The sequence below is a fragment of the Eretmochelys imbricata genome, chromosome 11, assembly GCF_965152235.1.
Source record: "Eretmochelys imbricata isolate rEreImb1 chromosome 11, rEreImb1.hap1, whole genome shotgun sequence".
In the NCBI taxonomy this organism is placed as follows: domain Eukaryota; kingdom Metazoa; phylum Chordata; order Testudines; family Cheloniidae; genus Eretmochelys; species Eretmochelys imbricata.
Genome location: NC_135582.1, coordinates 25,991,947 through 26,016,763, shown reverse-complemented (window position 1 = coordinate 26,016,763; position 24,817 = coordinate 25,991,947). Strand labels below are relative to the sequence as shown.

Sequence of the window (24,817 nt, the reverse complement as noted above, 5' to 3'; positions counted from 1 at the left end):
AGAGGTTCTAGCACCTCCATGTTTTGAAGCAGGTACTTAAATTGGGCAAGGCGGGGGGGCGGGTCACACATGTTCAGTAGAAGTTTGGTGAATTTCATTGCAAGCCTCTAATAAAGACTGTCTGCACTGACTATGCTCCATCCCCTCACAGCTCCTATATGTCAAATGGACAGCGCATGAACCATCCTCACAGAGTGACTAAGCAGGACTTTTCCTCCAATTCCTGCAGCCTGGGAGCTGCTGTGATACCAAAACAGTGCAAAGAGACTGTTTCTCCCATGCTCTCAATGCGCTTGCTGGAGCAGCATGGAGACATAACCAACCTAAATGGAATGCAGAGGGGTGAGAAGGGTACGAGACAGACCAGAAGGAGGGCACAAGTGTAGAAAGATGACTGGGTGGAACAGTCTTGTAATCACTTAAACTTCTCCAGAATCTGAAACAGACCCCAGGATACCAGAGTCTCAACATTTCCATGCTGTCTAGCAAATCGCTGCGACGTCCACTGACAAAAGTGTTTGTTTCATCCTCCTGTAGCGGCTGGAACAGAGGGTAACAACCTAGTCCGGCTACAAGTTACTCTCAGCTAAGGTGCCAGGAGATCTGTGCTATGAATCTAAAGGTCCTAACTCTGCTGATGAACTATGCTGAGGTTAATATGGTTCTGCATGATCACATTTGGTTTTTTCAGGACATTACATGAAGAAAGCTACATTAAAAGAATGTTAAGGATGGCAAAGTCAAGAACTCAGAAGTTTGGAAATGCCAGAACTGAGGTTTGTCCATGCCTTATTCACATCAAAGCACTTAAACCCTGCCCTGAGTACAGAATGATTGATTTTCCTCAATATATATAGCAACTTTGCCATCTTAAAATATCATGAGATCTCTAAGAACTACTGGTCCTGTTCAAAATTTGAACGAAATAACTCCAAGGAAAATAAGGGTTCAAGCCAGGGTGTTAGCAGTCAGACAGTGGATGCATGCTTACTTTTCAAGTCATCATGGAGTTAATACCCTAGCCTGCTATTAGGGAGAAGCATGCTGTGAGAGGTGCTGATTTTTAGAGGAGACAAAAAAAATAGTCAGAATTCTGAAAATGACATGCTGCTTTTTCCAAAAGTAGTGGCATCACTCAATATCTAGCCCAAACCCAAATGCAGGCAATTCATTCTGCCTACCTAAGTTATCCCTGAAGTTTCAAGCACTCTTTACCTTTCTGAGATTATTGCTGTGATATTAAAGGCAACTACCAAATTACCCCCGGGGAGGTGGCATCATTTAAGTAATGAGTGAAGAGTATAAATAAGAATCTTTATATGAAAAAAATATAACAGAACTGCTTAAGACTAAAATTGAAGAGTCACTTCACCCACCAAGGAAGTTTAAAACTTTTATGAAGTACTTTGGAATCCTTTGGTAAAACAAAGTACTATAAAGCATATTGGTATACAGTTTATTAATTTTTCAATCGAGCTAATTATATAAAAATACTGTATCAGAAGAAAAAATGTCCACAGATAAGAATTAAATCAAAATATCCTTTCATTCAAGTTTCACAGTTAAAGCACAACAACACTTTCAGAACTTGGTTATTTTACTACTTACAGCATGTTTCTGCCAGCACTCTCTTAAAACAGGCCTCTTCTTTTTGTGCACTACAACTTCCTGCATGTCTTCAAGGGATGGATGCTGGCCAATTTCCTCTTCAAATGGCAACATGTACTCATCCACTGGTCCTATATTTAATAAAAAAATAAATTTTGCTTTTCAGACAATTACCACATCACAAATTTAATAAGTATGTCAAAATACTGTACAGCCATTTACTCACTATTGCCATGAAAAACTCATATGATGCCAAAGTGGCAACAAGCAATGCTGTCATGTGAGAAGCCTGAGAAGCAATGAATGCTAGACTACATATCAAGAGGGTGGCCATGTTCTTAAAAAAAACTCTACCATTCAACTCATGAAGTTACATTAATAGCAACTTATCCGCTTCAAGCTGAAGGCAAAGGGCACCTAGATTGTAAAAAGATATCCAGGAAAAAAAAACAGTGACAAAAAAGCTCAGAATAAAAATTTAAGGTGCAAAAACAGGTTGTAATGTAACCTCTGTAGGGCCACCACTAAAACTCAGAGCCTACAGTAAGAGCATTTTGCAAGTACACTATACCAGCGAAGCTTTTGTAGCGTACACGCAGCTTATATGGAGCTTATTCTAGTCTATCCTTTCCCCTCCCACAATGAAACAAGGGTATTCTTACCAGTGTTACTATGTCTACCCTAAAGACATCTGGCAGCACAACTGTCGGTTAGGGATCATACCTTTTCACACAGCTAACTAACAGATATGTCAGCAGAAGTTTGCAGTATACAAATGAACTTGGCATTACACAGAGTACAGGTAGTCATACCTACAGTTAGGGTTGACCAACACTTCCCATTTTAAGACCCTGTTTCCATTTACTTATAAAGCTAGGAAGAAAATGTTTTTCTGGTCCTACGACAATTTTCAGGATGTCAACAAAATTTCCTGTTCCAAATATTGACAAAATCATAATCACGAATTTTCACAAACCAAAACAAAAACCAAAAAACAAAAAAAAATCCCACCAACAAAACCCACCACCTGCTCTGGGTCCATCCAAAAGTTTTGGTATTATAATTGTGTAATCTTTCATTCTGATTAACCTGTAAAATAATGATTAGCTTAGATTTTGAAATAAAGTTATACTGAACCCCAAAACTGGAATTTTTTAGAAAATATCAAAAGATTAAGAATTTTGAAACTTATTTTTCAAAATGGCTTCAAAGTGAAAATTTTGTTGAAACCCCTTTTTCCTCTTAGAAATTTTGGTTTGGAAAAATCTGCTCTCTTTGACAAAGCATTTTGTCAAAAAATTGCCTGAACAACTCTACTTATAAAACTTTGCAAACTTAAATCATTCAGGCTGAATTTGTCTATATCAAGTGTGTGTCTCTGGCTAAATTTTTTGAGGAAAATTTCAGAAAAATGGTTTAGCCATTTCTGAGAACAAGATTAGAGAAAAATAAATTTTCCTTTGGAACAGGGTCTTGGTATCTGACCTGAGGGGGGGTGGGGGGCATGGAGGATAGTTATGCTGTCAGAAATATACTTTCTGCTTATCTTTTGAAAAAACAAAAGCCAAAAAACCCACAAAACTTATTTATCCAAATAATCAGACTTTGGAAAAAAATGCAATTTGCACATGCTCAGTCGAGACTTAGAATCTGGTTAGTAAATTCTCTGAACATTGTCTGTATTGAGAATACTCCAGCCCCTCAACTCTTACATGTGATCAGACTGTGCATGCAATGCAATGACTAAGCATGCTCCATCCTAGGGTGCAGGATTTGTTCCTTGTATGTACTGAAGTCACTTCTGATGACTTTTTAGAAAAGATTATTTATTATGAACTGGGTACTAAATTAACAAACATCTGTCTGGAAAGCACCCAGCTCATAAGAAAGAAGTTACCCTGGCTCAAAGTTCTTACAATATATGAAGGATGGACAGATAGAGGTTAGATGAATAGACAAAATTCCTCCTAACTTAAATTAAGGAAGTACCAATTATGACTCCATAATTAAGGCTGAGAAATTTTACATGTAAGAGCAGGAATTCCTCTGTTAAATATGAAAATTACACCATATCCTCTCCAAAGTTACATCTTTGAGTAAACAATGACTTGTGAGAATTCACAAGTAAATTGGTTAGTTTATGAATTTAAATTAAGTTTAAAAATAGGTTAAGAAATTTGGCACCCTATCAGACCTTTATTTTGTTCCCCTAATATCTTAATGGAACAACACTGACTCTTCAAACTTCCCATATAATTAAAATTTGCTGAAATACATTTGAAAAAAAAATTAGTTTAAATGGACATTTTGGTGTTACTCTTCATAACTGAAAGTTCCTGCTTCAGGTTAACCTGAAGGATAATTTTCAAGGAGTTACATGAAGAACTGCCCTCTTGAAAAATAGCTGCTGTCTCTTATTGCCATTCATCTGCTCCTCAGTGTTCCCCTCTGACTTCTGACAGCATCAAGGGAATACCATCTTCCCTGCAAGGAGCTTGGCTTCATTCCTATTGTGAATAAAACAGAGGCAGTGGCCATTTTGAGAGGGCAATTCTTCATAAGTTTCTCAAGAAAATTTCATGCACCAGTGTACACTGAGGGACAAGCTTTCCAATATGGAAAAAACAACAAAAGGTTAAAATATTTAGGATTAAATGTTCTTTACAAAAACTACTTGTTGCCCCTTATCTATTCAGAGGACAAAATGGTATAGGGGCAAGAGCCAGCACAAAGTGTGTGCAGAGGAACAGAAGGGTGCAGGAGGGAAATAAAGTTAGAATTTGTGCACAGTGGACTGTGGAAGACAAGAGGGAGGGGGAACGTGTGTGCACAAGGAAAGGTAAGGAATAGGAGTGAGGGGAAAACTGGGGTGTTCAGCAGCTGCTTTGTGCTGGTCTGGCAATATAAAGTAGTTGTAAACCCCAGTTTAACTGGCCAGCATGATCTGGCTACAAAGGGGCATAAAATAGCCGGAGAGTAATGTGATCTATTAGAAATATCACATGGGAGATTCTCTTTGAAATTCTTGTTTAGGATTCATGTATGCTTTAAAAAAGAAGAAATTCAGACAAAAGATATGTTAAAACGGATTTATTAAGACTGAGATACATATCAGTAATGTAGGGTAATACATATTACAGTGATGTTGCATGTATCCTACAAAATCAACCATTTTTAGCCTGGGAAATTCAGAGCTTAAAAGAAAAGACAGACAGACATACACATGACTCCCCGTCCCTGACTCCCCCTCCCCGCCCCCCACAGCTGATTCAAAGCTTTAAAGTACTGCGGTATCAACTATGTATTTTTATAAATTAAACACTTTGCTTACCATCTGACGCAGTACATCGGGATGCCAGTTCCCACAGGACTAATCCCATGGCATACATATCTATTCTCAGAAATGCATCCCTTTGGAAGTTTATCGCACCTTCTAGTACCTCGGGAGCCATATACCTTCGTGTACCAACCTTTTAAAGACATTCAAGCATAAAGCGTTTGCACTAAATCGTTTATTTCACAATGCGCAAAAAGACAGATTGATCTTACTATACAATTCCCCCTCCCCCCCATTAAAAAAATCAGTTGTCATCACTGCCTTTACTTTGGACACAATCTAGCAAGGTGCTGCATGCCCTCAACTCCCTTAGAGAGGTTAAGGATGCTCAACACCTGGATCGATTGGGCTCCCAAAGTGGATTTCCAGAATGCATAAAAGTCTGCAAATAAGTTAATAAATAAGTTCTACATTAATTTTCCTTCAGCAGACCTGGTCTTTCCCTATCCTCTCTTGTATCTTATTTTCCCCCTGGTTGCTAAAGACCGTCACTTCCTCTGCAATTAATATCAAAGGTGTCACACACAGAATCCTCTAAGTAAATTCTCCAAGGCAGCAGGTAGGAAGGCAGATGACTCTGAAGAAAGGAAGATCTTCAGATAGAATTGTATTAGTTGGCCATGATCAATTATGAAATTGAAACATCACATCAAGTGAATTACTAAATTAGATCTAAAAAGAAAGCTATATTTCTTCTGGTTAAAACTCATTTTAGTACGAAGGGTCAAGACAAGGCACCATTCACAATTTTAAGCCCTTTCCACAGGGTTTTTGTCCTGAGTTTTAATTGGCTGAGATTGTGAAGGCCTTAAACAGAACATGAGAGCATTTCTGTGCCTGTAACATAATAGCTTTTGAACACCATATCTTATCCATTTCAGAATTTTCAGTTAACATTCTATGCAGCAATGGCTGGAAACCTACTAATTTAAGGGGAAAACCAGAAAACCAAAAAGGGGCACACACATGAAGCCTCTGCCATCTGTTGAGAAAAAACACAGCTTCAAGGACCTCTAATTGTCTATGGTTGACGGCACCCATTAATGCCTTCCAGTAGCAAGTGCTCAGCCCCCCAGCACAGGGAGGAGAATGAGGGATCTTGACATGGAGTGCAAGTATGGGAGACAGATAAAGCCTCTGGTGTGGCAGAAAGAATGGGGGACCCTGGAATGGAGGACACATACACCTGGGTGGAAGGAGATTGGGGGAGTTGCAGGGTATTGGGTTGGGTGAGTGGCACACAAAGTTGGGGGAGGAGTTGGGGGGGTTGGAGGGATGCAAAGAGCTCCTCATTTGTGCAATAAGCTCAGCCTACAGATGCAACCAAGTGTGTGACCGCCTTGTAAATAAATACCTTCCAAGCTACAAACTTAAAATTACTAACAATGATTATATTATTTCATTTTTATATAGATCAATTTACCTGTCCATGTGTGTCACCTGCAGACTTTCCAGCCTCAAACTTTAAAGCTAGACCAAAATCAGCAATACAAGCTGTAAGGTTGTTTTTCAACAGCACATTCTTGCTTTTGATGTCCCTTCAAATTAAGGGGGGAGGAGGGGGAAGGAGAGAAGAGAAAGAAAAAATTACCCAAATAATACATCTAAAAGGTCTAACAATAAAAGTGTTAATGCAACAAAACAAAGGATCTTGCCGATGCACAATAATTTGAAAACATAATTATGGTCTAAAAGTATATTTAAACAACATTAAAGGGATGACAACAAAAGCTAAGAGACAGAATGCTAAGTGTGGCTGTCCATCCTTCAAATCATGCTGTTTAAATATTTTTAAAACAGTGATAAATTAAAAAACTGAGTACAGCACATTCTTTAACTATGAATTTATTGTCTTTCTGGTTTAAGAAAATCTTATTTGTAAAATAAGAAAATCTGATGTGGAAGTATCAGCATAAACAGGACAGAATGTACTTACTGGTCACTTTCTTGACTTTTAAATACTACATTGTGCTTCAAATTCAGCCCCTTCCTGCCACATAAACGGATAAAGGAGAGAACCCCTTGAGCAGAGATAAGAGCCTTTTGATTTAAGTTTTTATGATATGGGGATCAATAGCCCAAATAAGTAAAAGCAAATACTTGTTCTACAAGGTGGCAGTCTATCTTCCACTCAATTTTCAGAGGATTCTTCCCAAAAAATCATGACCTTCATCTTACTGAGAACTAGGTCTTAAGAATTACAAAAACAAGATAATCGGCACAGGCCTTCTGTCACAAACTCATGTAACAGGCACATAACACCAGGATAAATCTACCCATAATGTGTGGGTGGAGAGAAATGCTCTTTCTTAAAACATCCACCATATCATTAATACTTAAATTTAAAAGAAAAGGTGCTAGCTAGATGGCATCCCTGGCATACTCCAATACTTTAGTTCTTACCCCAGCCATATTGCTCTGGTGTACAGCCTCCAAAATATATAACAGTCTTAGATTGGTACCTATCTTTCTTAATTTCACCCAAAGTTTGTCTCAGTTAACAGACTCAAATACGATCTTTAACTCTATGAAAGCAGCATATAATTTAGTTTCCTTAACCACAGTATATTTATAAATCATGTACGAACATAATAATCAATTGTGGATCTGTCAGCCTTAAAGCTGGACTGCTCTTTGTATAGTAAATTAGCCTCTGAAGCCCATTTCAACTGAGATAGTAAGAATCTGGAGTAAGTTTCTTTGCCACATCTCACAGACTAATAGGGTGAATGAAGAGGATTCTTTAGGGAATAGGATTATTTGTCCTTTTTTAAAAGATAGGAACTATGAGACTTCCACCCAGATGGAATCCATCCAAGATGATTAATGACAGTAAATAATTTAGCCAAAGACTGGAAATTACCAATTAAGATTCTCCTGAATAACTTCAGCAGGCAAAAAGTCTTCCCCTCGACTTTTTTCCATTGTTGGGCTACAATAAATGACTGGATTTAATTGTCCTTTACCAAAGGACAGAGTGATAAGTTTATGGAGGGGATGGTATGAAGAGGTTGCCTACAATGGTACACGGCCCATCTGCAACTAGCAAATATCTCCAGCAGCCAAAGACTGAACACTAGACAGGTAGGGCCCTGAGTCACTACAGTCAATTCTCTTCCAGGTGTCTGGCTGATAGGTTTTGCCCACACTCTGAGGGCTTATTTGAAGTTGGAAAGGAATTTTCCCCCTTGAGGTCAGATTGGTAAAGACCTTGGGTTTTTGTTTTTTTGTTTTGGTGTTTTTGGCCTTCCTCCGGAACATGGACTAGAGTAAATGGTGGATTCTCCATAACTTGAACCCTTCAAATCATGATATCGAGGACTCTAGTAACTCAGTCTGAGGTTAGGAGCCTAGTACAGGAGTGGATGGGTGAGGTTCTATGGCCTGTGATGTGCAGATGATCAGACCAGGTGATTACGGTGGTCCCTTATGCTTATGAGTCTATAAATCAAAGAGGGGATTTCTCATTGCACCAACTACAGAAGAATAAGCGTTAAAAAAAATGGTTGGAATGCGCTATCCAGGCTTCATCATTAATATGGGGTTTCTCATCTGGAGTATATCTACCAAGGCTTGAGGCCACCATGTTCCAAAACATGGAATAATTTTTAGCTGCTGTTGCTGCTTCAAAATTGTTCCATAAGGATCTCAGATATTCTTGGTTTTTATTACATAATAAACCTTGATATCTTCTTCTGGCAGCTACTAAATTCTGAAGTAAATTAGGAGAGGGATCTTATTAACTATATGTGCAACAGCAGACTTTTCCTTCATGCAGTCCACATCAAACCAAAGCGTGCTTAACTTTGAAAGCATTTCTGGGATAATTAAAACCAAAGTCTACTTGTTTAGAGAAAAGTGGCTGTAAGGACTTGACCAGAATTCATATGATTCACAAATCTGAGAGGAATTCTCAGACTTAATAATTATGTCTCTGAAAAATCTAACATCAGTCCTCCAATCTCCTCGATAATTTGTCATCAATGGCTGGAATCCATTTTAGTCTTTTACAGCCACATTGTTCCAAAGGGACAATTAAAGCATCATCATCCATCGGAAATAAAAACTCTCTCCAAAAAGGGCATATCATTCATAATTATAGAGAGGTTGGCAGTCACTATCTGGGCAAGAAAATTTACAAAAATCCCTAAAGGAGGACCAATTAATTATAGGGATAATTATATAATCAATACTACTAGCACCATTTGATGAAATATAGGCAAACTGTCCACCTCTATCTGCCACACTTTTTCCATTTACAGCTATCAGATTAAACTTGTGTAACAAAGCCTTAATTTTTGACCAGCAATGACTACCTGATCTCTAGAGTTGAGAGGGAAGTTCAAAAATCTCCTCAGGGTTTTCTTCGCCTGATACGGAGTTTGTTGGAGGACCTATTCGAGCATTAAAACCTCCCAAAATTAGATAAGCTATATCAATTTGCTCATCCAGGCACTCCCACAATCACTCCAATAAGACGAGGAGAATGAGAGGAAAATAATATTTAATACTAAAATTTGGAGATCAGGAAAAAATTAAAATACAGCCTGAATGCCCTGACAATTTGATTCCAAAGGTAAAACCTGGGATTTCAGGCATAAGGAAACTAAGTTGCAAGTACTCCAGCTATATGACCCCTTATTGACAATCAATTTCCTCCTTGAAGGATTCAAACCCAAGAAAGATTATGATTTCAGACTCAATAACCATGTTTCTTGTTAAAATAAATCAATTCAAAAGTTTCCAAAAATTAAAAAAAAAAAAGATCCATATCATTCATCTTATTTTTATAACCACACAAATTCAGGATAAAATATGTAAATTGTTCTGGCAAAAGCTCTTCCTGGGTGCAGGGAAAGAAACTGGACAATCTAGTCAGACATAAGAAACACACCCAACAGCCTGACTACAAGAATTTGATTAATCTCCAAATACCACTGTATTCTAAAAACTAATCTATGTGGGAGATTTTGAACGTAAAGGAAGTCTATCTCAAGGCTCCCATAAAAAATAACACTATTTTGGGGATGGTGAATTGTAAAGCTTGTGGGTCTAGAAAAGACTGAAAGGTCAAACTTAGGCAACCCAGTTAAATAAATAGCACAAACAGTTCTAGAAAGTAGATGTAAAATCCTGAGATATATTCTCATAAGATAAATAAAAAACAGATTCTTTCAGTAGATCCGAAGAATTATACCATATATTTTTGAGAATGTCCTATAGAGCAAGGATCTCGCAAGAGTGTTTTCTACTCTAGAGATGAAGACACCTCAGAGCTTTAGCTGTTTCCTCAAATTCCAAATTCTAGAACCTATGTGCCAATAAAAAAAAAAACCCATCTCCCACCTCGTGCGCATTTCAAAAATAAAGGTGCCTTAATCAAGTTAGATAGTAAATACCAAATGAACCTTGTCAATTTATAATGGATTTAAATCAATATCTGTAAGGGGCTGTCTGCCTGAATATAATCCCCCTGAAAAAAACTACCAAAACTACTATCAACACAGGGCCCAATTATGTAGAGTATCAGAGGGCCACATTTTTGGCATTTTCCGATACTGACGTATTTGGAGGATTTCTAAGCGATAGGGAATTATTCTCGGAAGTATTTAAATCAAGAAACAGGATTTCTGTATGGTAAGGCAAGACGATGATGATAAGAGGTGTCAATTTCTCTTAATTTAGCCTTACCTCACTAATAAAGCTCTGTATATTCCTATCATCAGTATGAGAGAAATCATCTATAACTTTAGGTTCTTCATTGTCCAGATCTGAATTAGCAGTGAGGGGCATCTAGCTTGCCGGTTAGACCAATCCTCTCATAATCCACCCAACAGAATTTTTCATTCAAAGAGCTCTTAATACTCGCTAATGCCTCCATAAGAAGTTTCAACAAAGAAAACCAATGGGATCTGTGAATAATTAAAAGAAAGATGGTCATAATTCACCAAGTCTGATGATACAGGTTCACAGATATTGCTCCTGCTATTCACAAATCCTAAATTTGCAAGATCCTTATCTATAAGATCCTTAGTCGATAAGATACTTCCAGGGTTTTCCTTCCCTCAGAATTCAAAGTATCAAGAAAATCAGAACTCATGTGAGCCAAACCCCAGATGGCGAGTAGAGGAGTTTGCTTCTCATAGAAGAATTCAGTTAATTTAGACTACAATAGATGAGGATACACAGGACAAATCGGGGGAGAAGGGGGAAGAAGGAGAGCAGACCATCTCCAAGGGGATGTCTACATGCTTTTAAATCTCCCACATTTGGGGGAAGCATGGAATAGAGCTCACAGTCTTTAGGGCCATTCTGCTAATCCCAAAAGAGTTGAAGGAAGAGCTCCTTCCAGCTCATTCACCACTAAGCGATCAATACAGTGATACTGCAACTCCCTACAGAGGGGAGAGGTGAGCTCCTCTCCAAAACAATCAGCACCTTTAACTTAAAAGTTCTATTTAAGCTTCACAAACTCCTACCAAGGAGGAATGATTCCACATCAAATCAGGCCTCAGTTCAACTTAGATGATATGACCACCTTCAGAGTGGTTCACTCCATCTGCCACTTGTTACAAATCTGCAGATTCTCCAAGATTACAGAACAATATTGCCATATAGAGGAAATTGCTGCTTATTCACTCAGCAGCACAGACTCCCTGCAGCTCCCAGCACTACTCATCAAACTTATGAGAGGTACTGCCTATTTTGTTTGAAGGGTAAACGTACGTTTGGGCTTGTGTAAACATGCATTTAGGTTATTTAAAACAACATTTTACACTATAGCTACAGATACGGATTACACCATGCTGAGTAGCTGAATAGTGTCCTGAGTTATTTAAATATGCAAAATAGAAAATATAACACCACCACCAACCATGATCACCAGAACATATCATGTAAATCAGCTTATCATCTGGTTCGGAAGAGATACTTCTATTATCAGACCTTTTCCAGGCTAATGATTTTTCTGAAAACTAGGAGCAAAAACAACCTTTAAAGCTGAAAATTCTCATGCTTGCTCTCAGTCTAGAAGTGGTGATTTCTGTGTGGATGTGGGAGCAGAAAAAGGAGATTTTTCTTCTGTAATTAAAATCTCAATTATAACGCTATTAGCGTTAAAAAAATTGGGCACACTGAACATAAATGTATGTTGTGCATGTAGGTACTAAAACATCCCCCTTTGCCCTTTTCAAGTATCCTTCTACTGCTTTTCTAGGAGAATTTGATTTGCAGGAAACTATAATGCAGATTTCTTCCCTCCTCAAAATTCAGCCTCCTTTTCTTTACCTTTCTCTTTTTCAATGCTGCCATGACAGTCCTGGAACTTACTTTATTTCTTCAAAATGGGACCTGTTTAAAATCGTACATTCCTTTTGGAAAAGTTTAAAAAAAAATAGCACTCAGGATGCGAGGATAATAATTGTTAGGGTACTTGCTTGAGGCAAACAAACCCCCCTGCTTTTGAAAAGGCTTCTGCAGTCCACAGGCTATTGTTTCAGCATGTCCTTGCAGGCATCTAGGTTGCTTTTGGCGTCTTAAAAAGGCTAAAACTTTTTAATAAAAGAAAATCAACTTCAAAGCAGTACATCCACTGAAGATAACAGGAAAATAGACAGACTGAAAGGAGAAGGTTATTTGTAATTGTCATCACATTCCCACATGAGGAGTTTCTTTCAGGCAATAAGGGCCATTTATGGCCCATGCTCCCATGGACCCACACCACTCCGAACCCAAGATGGTCAACGTATTTTAAGGACAGCGAAGCCATCAAAGTCAGATGGAAGGAGCATTTTGAGTTACTCCTGAACCGTGAGTCAACCGTCTCCAATGCCAATATCAAATCATATCTCAAAAACATGAAAGAGAATCTCCCACCCCGAAGTAGTAACATGAGCCATTATACAAACTAAGAACAACAAGGCAACAGGGCCAGATGGCATACCAGCTGAAGTCTACAAATTTGGAGGTGAAGTGGTAGGAAAGCTCCAAACACTTTCTTCATATCTGATATAATGAGAAGATTCCAGAAGACTCAAGAAATGCTAACATTGTTACAATCTTTAAGAAAGGAGATAAGTTGGAGTGTGGAAACTATCGAGGCATTGCCTTGCTATCTACAGCAGGGAAAATCCTTGCCCATATCCTCTTAAACTGATTACTTCCCCTTACTGAGGAAATATTGCCGGAATCTCAGTGTGGTTTAAGACCATCCCACAGGACAACCGACGTTGCAAGCCAAATCCAGGAAAAATCTCAGGAGCAAAAATCAGGACCTGTACTTGGCTTTCATTGATTTGACATAGGCCTTTGACTCTGTCAATCACGAAGCTCTGTGGAAGGTGCTTGCCATATCCGGCTGCCCTCCAAACTTCATTAAGGTCCCAAGGCTTCTCCATGATCAGATGACTGCCACGGTTCTCTGTAATGGCCCTGAGATAGAACCTTTCGTAATCAAAACTGGGGTTAAGCAAAGATGCATTGTTGCCCCAACCCTGTTTTCCATTTATTTAGCAGTCATTTTGGTCCTCGTTAAAGATCACCTCCCCAGTGGAGTTGACATTCAATATAGAATGGATTGGCGGCTCTTTAATCTTCGACATAGAATCATAGAACATTAGGGTTGGAAGAGACGTCAGGAACTCATCTAGTCCAATTCCCTGCTCAAAGGAGGACCAACACCAACTAAATCATCCCAGCCAAGGCTTTGTCAAGCCGGGCCTTAAAAACATCTCCGCTCAAAGTCTAAAGTCTTCAGGGCGTCCATTACTGATCTTCAGTATGCTGATGACTGTCATCCTCACGCACACTGAGAATGACCTTCAGTCCATACTGGATTTTCTTGTACAAGCTTACCGAACCCTAGGACTCTCAATCAATACTGAGAAGACTGAAGTGTTCTATCAACTTGCTTCAGGCCTTGCACATGACCCACCACAAATCAACATTGGAGGGTCAAACTTTGGAGACAGTTGAGCACTTCCACTACCTCGGTAGCCAACTTTCTCAAAATGCAAAAAATCAACACTGAGCTCCAGCACAGGATCCAGTCCTCAAGTGCTTCCTTTGGGAAATTGCTCGGACACGTTTTCAAGCACCGTGACCTACAGCAGGACACCAAGATCCAGGTCTATAAGACAATTCTTACACTCCTCTATAGATGAGAAACCTGGGTGACCTATCGACAGCACCTCAAGAGTTTGGAGAGGTATAACCAACGATGCCTCCAGAAGATCCTTCACATCAAGTGGCAAGATTGCTGCACTAACGCCTGCATCCTCGCTGAAACCAATGTCACCAGCATTGAAGCAATGATCCTCATGCACCAACTTCGCTGGGCTGAACATTGTGTACGGATGCCAGACTCTCGCCTCCAAAACAAGTCCTCTACTCTCAGTTCACCCATGGTCAGAAGAAATGCTACAAAGACACACAAAGTGTATCTTAAGAAAAATGATGTAGACATCACAAGCTGGGAAGAGCAAGCCACCAACCAACCCCAATGGCACCATATCCTCCATCAGACAGTGGCCTGCTTCAAGGAGAAGCGCCTTAGTCTCAAAGCTGAAAGGAGAGAGAGGAGGAAGGAAAAAGAAAGAACTTTCTCCCAGCAGGCTGCTGGCCTGCCACAAAATGTCTGTACCTACTGCGGGTGGATTTGCAGTTCCAGAATTGAACTCCTGAGTCATCTCAGGGCCCATATGTAAATCCACGGTAGAGATCATCCTGGAATCAAGGGATCACCAATCATCATCATTTTTCCATTCTCCTTTAACTCACTAATTAAGTCTGACAAACAAAAGAGAGAACTCCACATACTACAACCTTATAGGACCACTAAAGATTAGAATGTACGAGTTTGACATATATTAATTGGCCCACAAAAGCAGCACAAATGTGTCCTGCTTATATACTGAACTGATTCAGTACTTTTATTAAATTAAAATATATCAAAATAAAGATAATAAATAGCATCTTTATATATTAAATACATATATCAATTTTGAAAATTCTTATTTACCCAAAAGAAACTTCTTAAGACAAAATGTTTCCCCAAAGCGTGGAGCATGCCAACTAGGAAAAGACTAGTTGAGGAGAACACTAATATCTCATTTGCTCTCCAGAGTGGTGGGTTTTATTTATTTATTTATTTTAAATTCAATCTTAGGTTGCAAGGAAAATCTTCAAAGTGTGAAGTAATCTGTAACACAGATAGAATCATCGATCGGCCAGAATGTCTGAAACAATAGCTCTGTTGTGTGAACTGCCCATTTAAGTTGATGCTAATTCAGGTGCCCCGTAAATATTTTAAATAGCGACATACAACTATTTCACTGCTGAAAGCATTTGAGAAAGGAGGGGGAAATACATGATGAAGACCTATATCAATGTTTCCCAAAGCGGATGGCAGAGCAGAAAATGTAAAAATTAAAGTGTGTAGCCCTTTCATACCATCATGCAGTGAGATGGTATTGGTTTTACTGGTTTTATTTCCTGAACCAGGGTATCACTTTCAAGAGTTTGGGAAACCCTGGTTTAAGACATTACTCATGTCAATATGTACATAGTACATCGGGCCCAGATGCTGCAAAGCCTTACGCACATGCTTAACTTCACACACTTTGAGTAGTCCCACTGATATAAATAAAATTAAGTGGTTGTACCAACTTTAGCCTTATTATCTCTATTACTGTAGTTCCTAAGATCCCTAGTCATGGACCAGGACACCAACTGTTACTGTCATACTCCACAAAAAGCCTACTTTCCAAATTCCTGATTAATAAAATAGGATAATATGGGCAGTCATTCCAACTGCTAAATAGGGACCTGATCCTTTGATGTGCTCATTACTTTCTACAAAAAGTGTTCCAATTAGATCACATTTCTATAATATCAGACAATCTACAGGTCATACTTGGAGCTAGTGTGTACACAAGGGAGATATTAAACCAATGGTGATGCATATTTTCAGCAGTCCACCTACAAACTGTACAAGGATAGCGACTGTTCAAAATTTAAGTAATGAACTGTGCACTCAAGTTTAAAAAAAAAACAAAAAAAAAAACGCTCCTGATCCCAAAATACATCTTACAAAGCAGGCATTAAAGGAAATAAATTACAAAGCAGGCAATAAAGAGGAAAAATGCAAGGTTAATTGATATCACTAAAGGAAGTATAGTTAAGGAATTTGGGGTACTTTGTGAAATTCTGTACTTTCAAATTTTTAGGTTTAAGTCATATCTTTAATCTATTCTAACCTCAAGCTCAGGGATCCGAGTATCTTTAAGTTACTGCTTTGTACTCTTATGTTCACCTTAACTACGTTTTTTTTTGTCTGGGTATAATTATAAAGCAAACCTACTGAAAATATTAACACTTTCATTTGCTTTCAGAACTGTATGAAGGAGGAGTAACTAGGAATAGAGAGTAGAGTCAATATGCCTCTAACAGTTACAAGGAGTTTCCCAATTGCTTCCCAACCCAACTAAGCACATAAGCACGTATTTAAGAAGGTGAACAGACCCACTGAAGTCAAATTCGACTCCAGATAAGTTCAGGGCTCCACCCATACAGAACTCAGGTGGTGGTTTAAGGCTCTGATCCTCACATAAGTCCATGATAAAACTCACATTAGACATCAGTGGTATAGAACAAGGCCTAATTACTTTTGAGTTCCAGGAATATGCATAACCTTAAGCATAAGGAACTGAGTAGGTACTATAATAAATGCAAAGTAGACTTGACTGTGTACTGAAATACTTGAGTTAAGTATCTATTCTCAGATAGAGTAGATACAGTGTAGTCATCTAGACATGAAGAGATAGATGAAATATATGGAGATCTGCTTTTTAAGCAGCTTACTGGATATCTCACATTGGGACTAGTTGTGTCATTTTCAGTAGTAATTCACTTTACATTTTATAACCACAGAATGCTTTATATCAGACACATTAACCTGTAGTTTAAATAGCTGCAGTTCAAAATTATAAAAATATTTTTTAAAAAAAAGTTATCTAGAACAGATTTTTCTTGAAAGTGCAAAGTTGCAATGCTGTTTTACTTATTAATCTGATTTTAAATGTTTATTTTAGCTACTATAAAGTATTTCATAGCCATATTGTTCTTATATCTTTACACAAGATTAAGATAAAGCTTAATACACAAGATAATAGGCAATATCTGAAATATAGTATACCTATGGGATATAGCAGGTTTATGTCCATCTTTCAGACCTGGTATATCCTCATGAAGGTAAGCCAAACCTCTAGCCATAGTTTCAGCAATATGACACAGCTCATTCCAAGAAACCACATTTGCCTTGAGAAAGTCAGATAATGAACCCTGTACAGCGGAGGGAAAAACAATTAAGAAGGTAAATCTCAGTATTATTTCCCCTTAAGGAGAGATTTTCTTAATGATAAAGTGTACCTAGAACACAGATACAAAGAATCATATCCATTTCATAAACCATATAGTAGAACCTCAGACCAGTCAACTACATACCTCATTTGGAACTGAAAATATGCAATCAGGCAATAGCAGGGACCAAAACAAAAAACAAATAAAACAATCTAAAAAAACCACCCCAACACAAATACATACACTACTGTGTTAAACTACTAAAAATTAAGGGAAAGTTCTAAAAAAAATTGACAAGGTAAGAAAACTGTTTCTGTGCTTTTTTCTTTTAAATTAAGATAGTTAAAAGCAGTATCAAAGTTGTATTAAGTCAATGTTCAGTTGAAAAAACTTTTGAAATAACCATGTTTTGTTCAGAGTTGTGAACATTTCAGAGTTATGAACAACCTCATTCCCTAGGTGTTTGTAACTCTGAAGTTCTACTGTATAATCTGTTGGTATTTAGAAAAAAAGGTATAATTTCCAATCTAATTGGTCATCTCTTAACACAATAAATACTGACAGGATATATCTATAGTTCACACAATAACCAAACTATTTAATAAAATTAAAGAGATGTGAAAATGTCTGACCCTCATTTATTAGAAGATTAAACATTTGCACATTTGACTCACATTTTTTTAAACTAAAAAAGACTAGAGATGAAGATAGACAATTTATGATAGATATTAAGAAACTACTCTGTAAAAGAACAGTCAAGGAAGAAAATGCTGGAATTTCTTTGCATTCAAAACAGGGTGATTCGAGTTTCTGGGCACAAAGACAAGAGTTTTGTGGATCCACCCCCAAGCATCATGTTGAATCATGTATGTACTTTCTCACAAGCATTACATTGATATTCAGAGCCTTTTTTAGAGTGAGGGGGATCTAGGCAAGAGATTGTTTCTTTACCTTTTCTCATATTATGGACTACAAATAGAGTCAATTATAAACAATGAGTAAAAAAATATTTTCAGATACTACACTACTACGCTTGAATCCTCTATGCCAACATTTTGGGTTTTAAATATCACTTTTTAAAAACCAGAGAAGTGTCTGTCTCTCACTTATTGCTATGAGTAAAGCCCATACAAAAGGCAAAAATTGGATTGACTGCTCAAGGGAAAAAACGGTTACCTAACTTTCATAACTGTTGTTCTTTGAGATGTGTTACTCATGTCCATTCCATTCTAGGTGTGCGCACACTCATGAGTACGGTCATCAGAGATTTTTGCCTTAGCAGTATCCGTAGGATTGGCTAGGACACTCTCCTGAGTGCTGTGCTTATGCGTCAGTATGTTAGGCGCCGTCAACTCTATGCCCTCTCAGTTCCTTCTTGCCAACAACTCCAATAGAGGGGCAGGAGGGCAGATAATTGAATAGACATGAGCAATACATCTTGAAGAACAACAGTTACAAAAGGTAGGTAATTTTTTTTTTTCTTTGAGTGCTTGCTCATGTCAATTTCATTTTGGTGACTCAAGCAGTATTCAGAGGTGAGCTCGGAGTTCATGGTCGTGTGGCCTGTAGTACTGCTCTGCCAAAGCCAGCGTCATCTCAAGCTTGCCGAGTAAGTGCATAATGAGATGTGAACGTATGGACAGATGACCAGGCAGCTGCTCTTAGATTGTGCCAGGAAGGCCGCTGATCATGCTTGTGTGCTAGTAGAGTGTGCCATCAGGATTGCCGGCGGAAACACTTCTGCAAGCTCATAGCAGTGGTGGATACAGGCCGTGCTCCAGGATGAAATTTTCTCATCAGGCACTAGGCAACCTTTCATTCCGTCTGCCACTACAATGAACAGCTACACTGACTTGCGAAATGGCTTTGTCCTATCGATGTAGAAGGCCAAAGCCTTCCTGACATCCAGGGCATGCAACCTAGGTTCACCGGGTGAAGGAGAGCAAAGCCCTGAGGTAAGTGGGGAAGTGGGATACCGGGAGGACGCACGAGCAGGAGCGCGTGAGAGGGCAGGGCTCCTGCCTCATACTGAGAAAGAGGGACGATCAGCGAGTTATCTCAAGTGCCAATACACAAATGCAAGAAGCCTGGGAAAACAAGCAGGGAGAACTGGAAGTCCTGGCACAGTCAAGGAATTATGATGTGATTGGAATAACAGAGACTTGGTGGGATAACTCACATGATTGGAGTACTGTCATGGATGGATATAAACTGTTCAGGAAGGACAGGCAGGGCAGAAAAGGTGGGGGAGTTGCACTGTATGTAAGGGAGCAGTATGACTGCTCAGAGCTCCGGTATGAAACTGCAGAAAAACCTGAGAGTCTCTGGATTAAGTTTAGAAGCGTGAGCAACAAGGGTGATGTCGTGGTGGGAGTCTGCTATAGACCACCGGACCAGGGGGATGAGGTGGACGAGGCTTTCTTTCCGGCAACTCACGGAAGTTACTAGATCGCAGGCCCTGGTTCTCATGGGAGACTTCAATCACCCTGATATCTGCTGGGAGAGCAATACGGCGGTGCACAGACAATCCAGGAAGTTTTTGGAAAGTGTAGGAGACAATTACCTGGTGCAAGTGCTGGAGGAACCAACTAGGGGCAGAGCTCTTCTTGACCTGCTGCTCACAAACCGGGAAGAATTTGTAGGGGAAGCTAAAGTGGATGGGAACCTGGGAGGCAGTGACCAGGAGATGGTCGAGTTCAGGATCCTGACACAAGGAGGAAAGGAAAGCAGCAGAATACGGACCCTGGACTTCAGAAAAACAGACTGACTCCCTCAGGGAGCTGATGGGCAGGATCCCCTGGGAGAATAACATGAGGGGGAAAGGAGTCCAGGACAGCTGGCTGTATTTTAAGGAATCCTTATTGAGGTTACAAGGACAAACCATCCCAATGTGTAGAAAGAATAGTAAATATGGCAAGCGACCAGCTTGGCTTAACAGTGAAATCCTTGCTGATCTTGAACACAAAAAAGAAGCTTACAAGAAGTGGAAGATTGGACAGATGACCAGGGAAGAGTATAAAAATATTGCTTGGGGATGTAGGAGTGAAATCAGGAAGGCCAAAGCGCACCTGGAGTTGCAGCTAGCAAGAGATGTTAAGAGTAACAAGAAGGGTTTCTTCAGGTGTGTTAGCATCAAGAAGAAAATCAAGGAAAGTGTGGGCCCCTTACTGAATGAGGGAGGCAACCTAGTGACGGAGGATGTGGAAAAAGCACTTAGGACGGAAAAATCTCATGCACTACTACAGACTAGGGACCGAATGACTCGGCAGCAGTTCTGCAGAAAAGGACCTAGGGGTTACAGTGGACGAGAAGCTGGATATGAGTCAACAGTGTGCCCTTGTTGCCAAGAAGGCCAATGGCATTTTGGGATGTATATGTAGGGGCATTGCCAGCAGATCGAGGGACGTGATCGTTCCCCTCTATTTGACATTGGTGAGGCCTCATCTGGAGTACTGTGTCCAATTTTGGGCCCCACACTACAAGAAGGATGTGGAAAAATTGGAAAGAGTCCAGCGGAGGGCAACAAAAATGATTAGGGGACTGGAACACAAGACATATGAGGAGAGGCTGAGGGAACTGGGATTGTTTAGTCTGCGGAAGAAAAGAATGAGGGGGGGATTTGATAACTGCTTTCAACTACCCGAAAGGGGGTTCCAAAGAGGATGGATCTAGACTGTTCAGTGGTAGCAGACGACAGAACGAGGAGTAATGGAGGGTGGTGAAACACTGGAATGCATTACCTAGGAAGGAGATTCCACTACCTTCCTTAGATATTTTTAAGGTCAGGCTTGACAAAGCCCTGGCTGGGATGGTTTAGTTGGGGATTGGTCCTGCTTTGAGCAGGGGGTTGGACTAGATGACCTCCTGAGGTCCCTTCCAACCCTGATATTCTATGATTCTATGATTCAACCTGCGTTCCTCTTATGATTTATGAGGCTTCGGGAAGAAGATAGGTAAGTATATGTCATGGTCGGTATGAAACTGGGAAGCTACCGTGGGCGGGAAAGCTGGGTGCAGGCACAGCTGAACCTTAACCTTGTAGAATACTTTATAGGGCAGTTCTGAAGTCAATGACCTGATCTCAGACACCCTGAGGGCAGATGTTTTGGCAACCAGGAATGAAACGTTCCAGGAGAGGAGAGCAGGAAGCCAGAAGCTCGAAGGGAGGCCCCATGAGCTGCAACAGCATGAGATTCAAGTCCCAGGGAGGGACAGAATCCTGGACGTGAGGGTAGAGACGCTCCAGACCTTTCAAAAACAGGGCTGTCGTGTCTGAGCGAAGACCGACCTACCTTGGAACAGAGGGTGGAACGCCCAAAGAGCAGCTAGGCAGACCCTGATCGATGACAGGGACAATCCTTAGAGTCTGAGGTGCAGAAGATAATCCAGGATCACCTGCAGCAAGGCCCGCTCAGCCCGGATACATCGTTGTGAGGTCCAGCACCATGAACCTTTTCCACTTGGGCAGGTAAGCTGCTCTGGTAGAGGGTTTTCTGCTATCCAAAAAGACCTGTTGAACCCGGGCCGAGCATTCCAGTTCTTCCATATTCAGCCATACAGTAGCCATGCTGTCAAGTGCAACGCTGCCAGGTTTGGGTGAAGAAGACTGCCGTGGTTCTGGGACAGCAGGTCTGGCCAGAGAGGTAGCTGCAGTGGGGAGGCTGCAAAGAGATCCAGCAGCATGCTGAACCAGTGCTGTCGAGGCCATGCAAGAGCTATTACGATAATCTTTGCCCAGTCCTGTTTGATCCACAGAGTCCGCGTGAAGATCAATGGCACTGGTGGGAAGGCATACATCAGACCTGACCATGGGAGCAGAAAGGCGTCTGACAGGGAACCTCTGTCCATCCCCGAGATCAAACAGAACACACGGCATTTCCTGTTCTGATGGGACGCAAACCAGTCCACCGGGGGGAGGGGTCCCCCTCCTTTGGGGGATCATACTGACTGCCTCTGGATGAAGCAACCATCGAGACGAGAAGGTCCTGCTCAGGTGATCTGCTAACACATTCCTGGTCCCAGCCATGTGGCCTAAAAATTGCAGGCAGGTGTGAGCAGTGGTGAGTGGATGATTCTTCACATGGGAGATCAGGTCCAACGTGGCCTGAAAACGTACCTCCAGAAGGAAGGCTCGAGCTTGTATGGAGTGGAGAACCACCCCAATGAACTACATTAGTTGGACCAGCCTTAAGGTGGATTTTTTTCTCGTTTATCAACAGGCCCAGGACGCAGCAAGTGGAATGCACAGATCAAGGATTCTCTGCACTTGTTCCAGAGACCTGGCCTTGCTGAGCCAATCATCAAGATATGGGAAGACCTGCATCTCAGGTAAGGGGCCACTGACACCATACATTTTGTGAATACCATTGGGGCCAACGAGAGGCCAAAGGGCAGCACCGTGAATTGAAAATGGTGTCCACCCACTATGAAACGGAGGAAACGTCTGTGACTGTGGAATATGGAAATAAGTGTCCTTCAAGTCGAGGGGGACGTACCAGTCTCCTGGATCCAGGGAGACCAAGTGAAACGTCAAACTTCTTGAGAGACTTGAGATATCGCAGGTCCAGAATGGGTTTGAGGCCCCCTTTTGCTTTTGGGATTAGAAAGTAGTGGGATTAGAACCCTTTTCCTTTCATGTCCCAAGGGACCTCCTCCACTGCCCCCAGGTGCAGGAGGTTCTCTACCTCCTGAACAAGAAATTGTCCATGAGAAGAGTCCCCGAAGAGGGATGGGAAAGGGGTGATCGGGGCGGGAGGTGGGGGGGGCGGGAGGAGAATTGCAGGATGCAGCCCCAAGATACTATCTCTAGCACCCAGCGGTCCAAGGTGACCCGTGACTAGGCAGAACAGTAGGGACGAAGACAGCTGAGGAAACAATGAGGTGGATCCGGAGAGTTGACTGGAGCATCGCTCTTGAGCGCACCTTCAAAATGAGTGCTTATGGCCCCCGGGATGGTTTGCCGGACTGGGTTGCATGGGTGACTGGGAGGAGGAAGGGCAGCGATGACTAAAGCTCATGTCTCTATCCCTTGTCCTTGCAGACCTGTCGAGGCTGCCAAGGCCTTGGCGGTGGCGGCCAGAACCGTTTCCTCGCCAATTGCGGCATACGCAGACCCAGTGAGCAAAGGGTGGCCCAAAGTGTCCTTTAGGCTATGCAGCCTTGCATCAGTCTGCCCCACAAAGAGATCATTCCCATCAAACAGGAGATCTTGAATTGAGTCCTGCATTTCCTGAAACAGGCCAGTGGTCTGACGCCAGGAGCTGCGCCTCATGACTACCGCCCATGCAACCACCCTCACCGCCAAGTCGGCCACATCCCATGCCATTTGGAGGGAGCACCTCACTGCTGCAGTGGCCTCCTCCACCAGGACACCAAACTCCTGGACCAAGTCCTGGGCAAGGACTCCTTGAACTTACAGAGGGAGTCCCATAAGTTGAAGCTGTATCTGCCCAACAGAGCCTGGTGGTTTGCCACCCGGAACTGAAGGCTGGCTGCTGAATAAATCTTCCAGCCTCTTTGCCTGTTCATTTTGGGGGGTCTTACTGGTGTGTCCCTGTTTGTCCTTTTCATTGGTCGCAGAGATGACCAGCAAGCATGGAGGCGGGTGGCTATACAAGTACTCAAACCCCTTGGCTGGGATGAAGTATTTTCTCTCAGCCCTCTTGGAGGTGGGAGGGATGGATGATGGGGTTTGCCAGAGAGCTTTGGCTATTTTTAAGACTCCATCATCCACTGGTAGTGTAACATCAGCAGGGGTAGAAGCCCAGAGCACACTGAACACAGGCCATCTCCTTTATCTCCAGGCCCAAGTTCTTGGCCACCCGTCGAAGCAGGAACTGGTGCTCTTTAAAGTCCTCTGGCAGGCTAGCACTCAAGGCCCCTGTCACCGCCTTGTCCAGGGATGATGATGATGATGACTGAACCACCGGGAGAGTCCCTAGGGCATCATGCTCTGTGGGGGAAAGGGGTTTTGGGGTGGGCACTCACTCCTCTACCCTGACCTTTGAGTGCACTTTGTGCATCGAGCCTGGTACCACCGGTGACGTCAGCTGTTGCGCTGAGGCTTCAGAGGGGGCACTGGCATCACAGGCATGCCCCATGTACTCCAGTAGAGCCACTGTGCTGGCCAATGGCCGTGTTGCAAAGCTGACAACACAGAGGTCAGCCTAAGGTGCCTTGGGTGCCTAAGCATGCTGGTGATGCCTCAGCAAGGGACTGAATTCCCTCTCCATGCCGGAGGAATCCTCTTCCTGTGACCACGGTGGGGCTGTCTATGCCTACATCTGGTGACTAACCATCGCCGCTAGAGACCAGCATTTTGAATAGGAGGACCTGTACCAGGGGTGGTGGGACCAGTACCAGGACTGAGAACATTCCCACGGTGCAGGGAATGGGGATCTGTGCCAAGACGACAACTGGCAGGATGGCAAATGGTGCCAGCGATACAGTGACTAGCACTTCCCTCAAGGCGATCCACTTAAAGAGGGCGGAGACCATGATCACAGTTCCAGTGGT

The 24,817-nt window shown here is 41.4% G+C and overlaps 1 protein-coding gene and 1 long non-coding RNA gene across 2 annotated transcripts in view; one reads left to right on the top strand and one right to left on the bottom strand.

Annotated features, from left to right (window-relative positions):
• The window catches only part of ACVR2A (activin A receptor type 2A), a 113,932-nt gene that overhangs the window by 4,165 nt on the left and 84,950 nt on the right, over window positions 1-24,817 (bottom strand). Inside the window, exons 7-10 of the mRNA XM_077829593.1 lie at window positions 17,139-17,284; window positions 6,369-6,483; window positions 4,940-5,078; window positions 1,609-1,739 (exon numbers count right to left, since the gene is read on the bottom strand). Coding sequence (XP_077685719.1) covers window positions 1,609-1,739; window positions 4,940-5,078; window positions 6,369-6,483; window positions 17,139-17,284 — 531 coding nt within the window. The remainder of the gene's footprint in view (window positions 1-1,608; window positions 1,740-4,939; window positions 5,079-6,368; window positions 6,484-17,138; window positions 17,285-24,817) is intronic.
• Window positions 697-23,754, top strand: LOC144271932 (uncharacterized). Its single transcript, XR_013347457.1, has 3 exons — window positions 697-776; window positions 22,522-22,630; window positions 23,343-23,754. It is a non-coding gene; the product is annotated as an uncharacterized LOC144271932 (long non-coding RNA).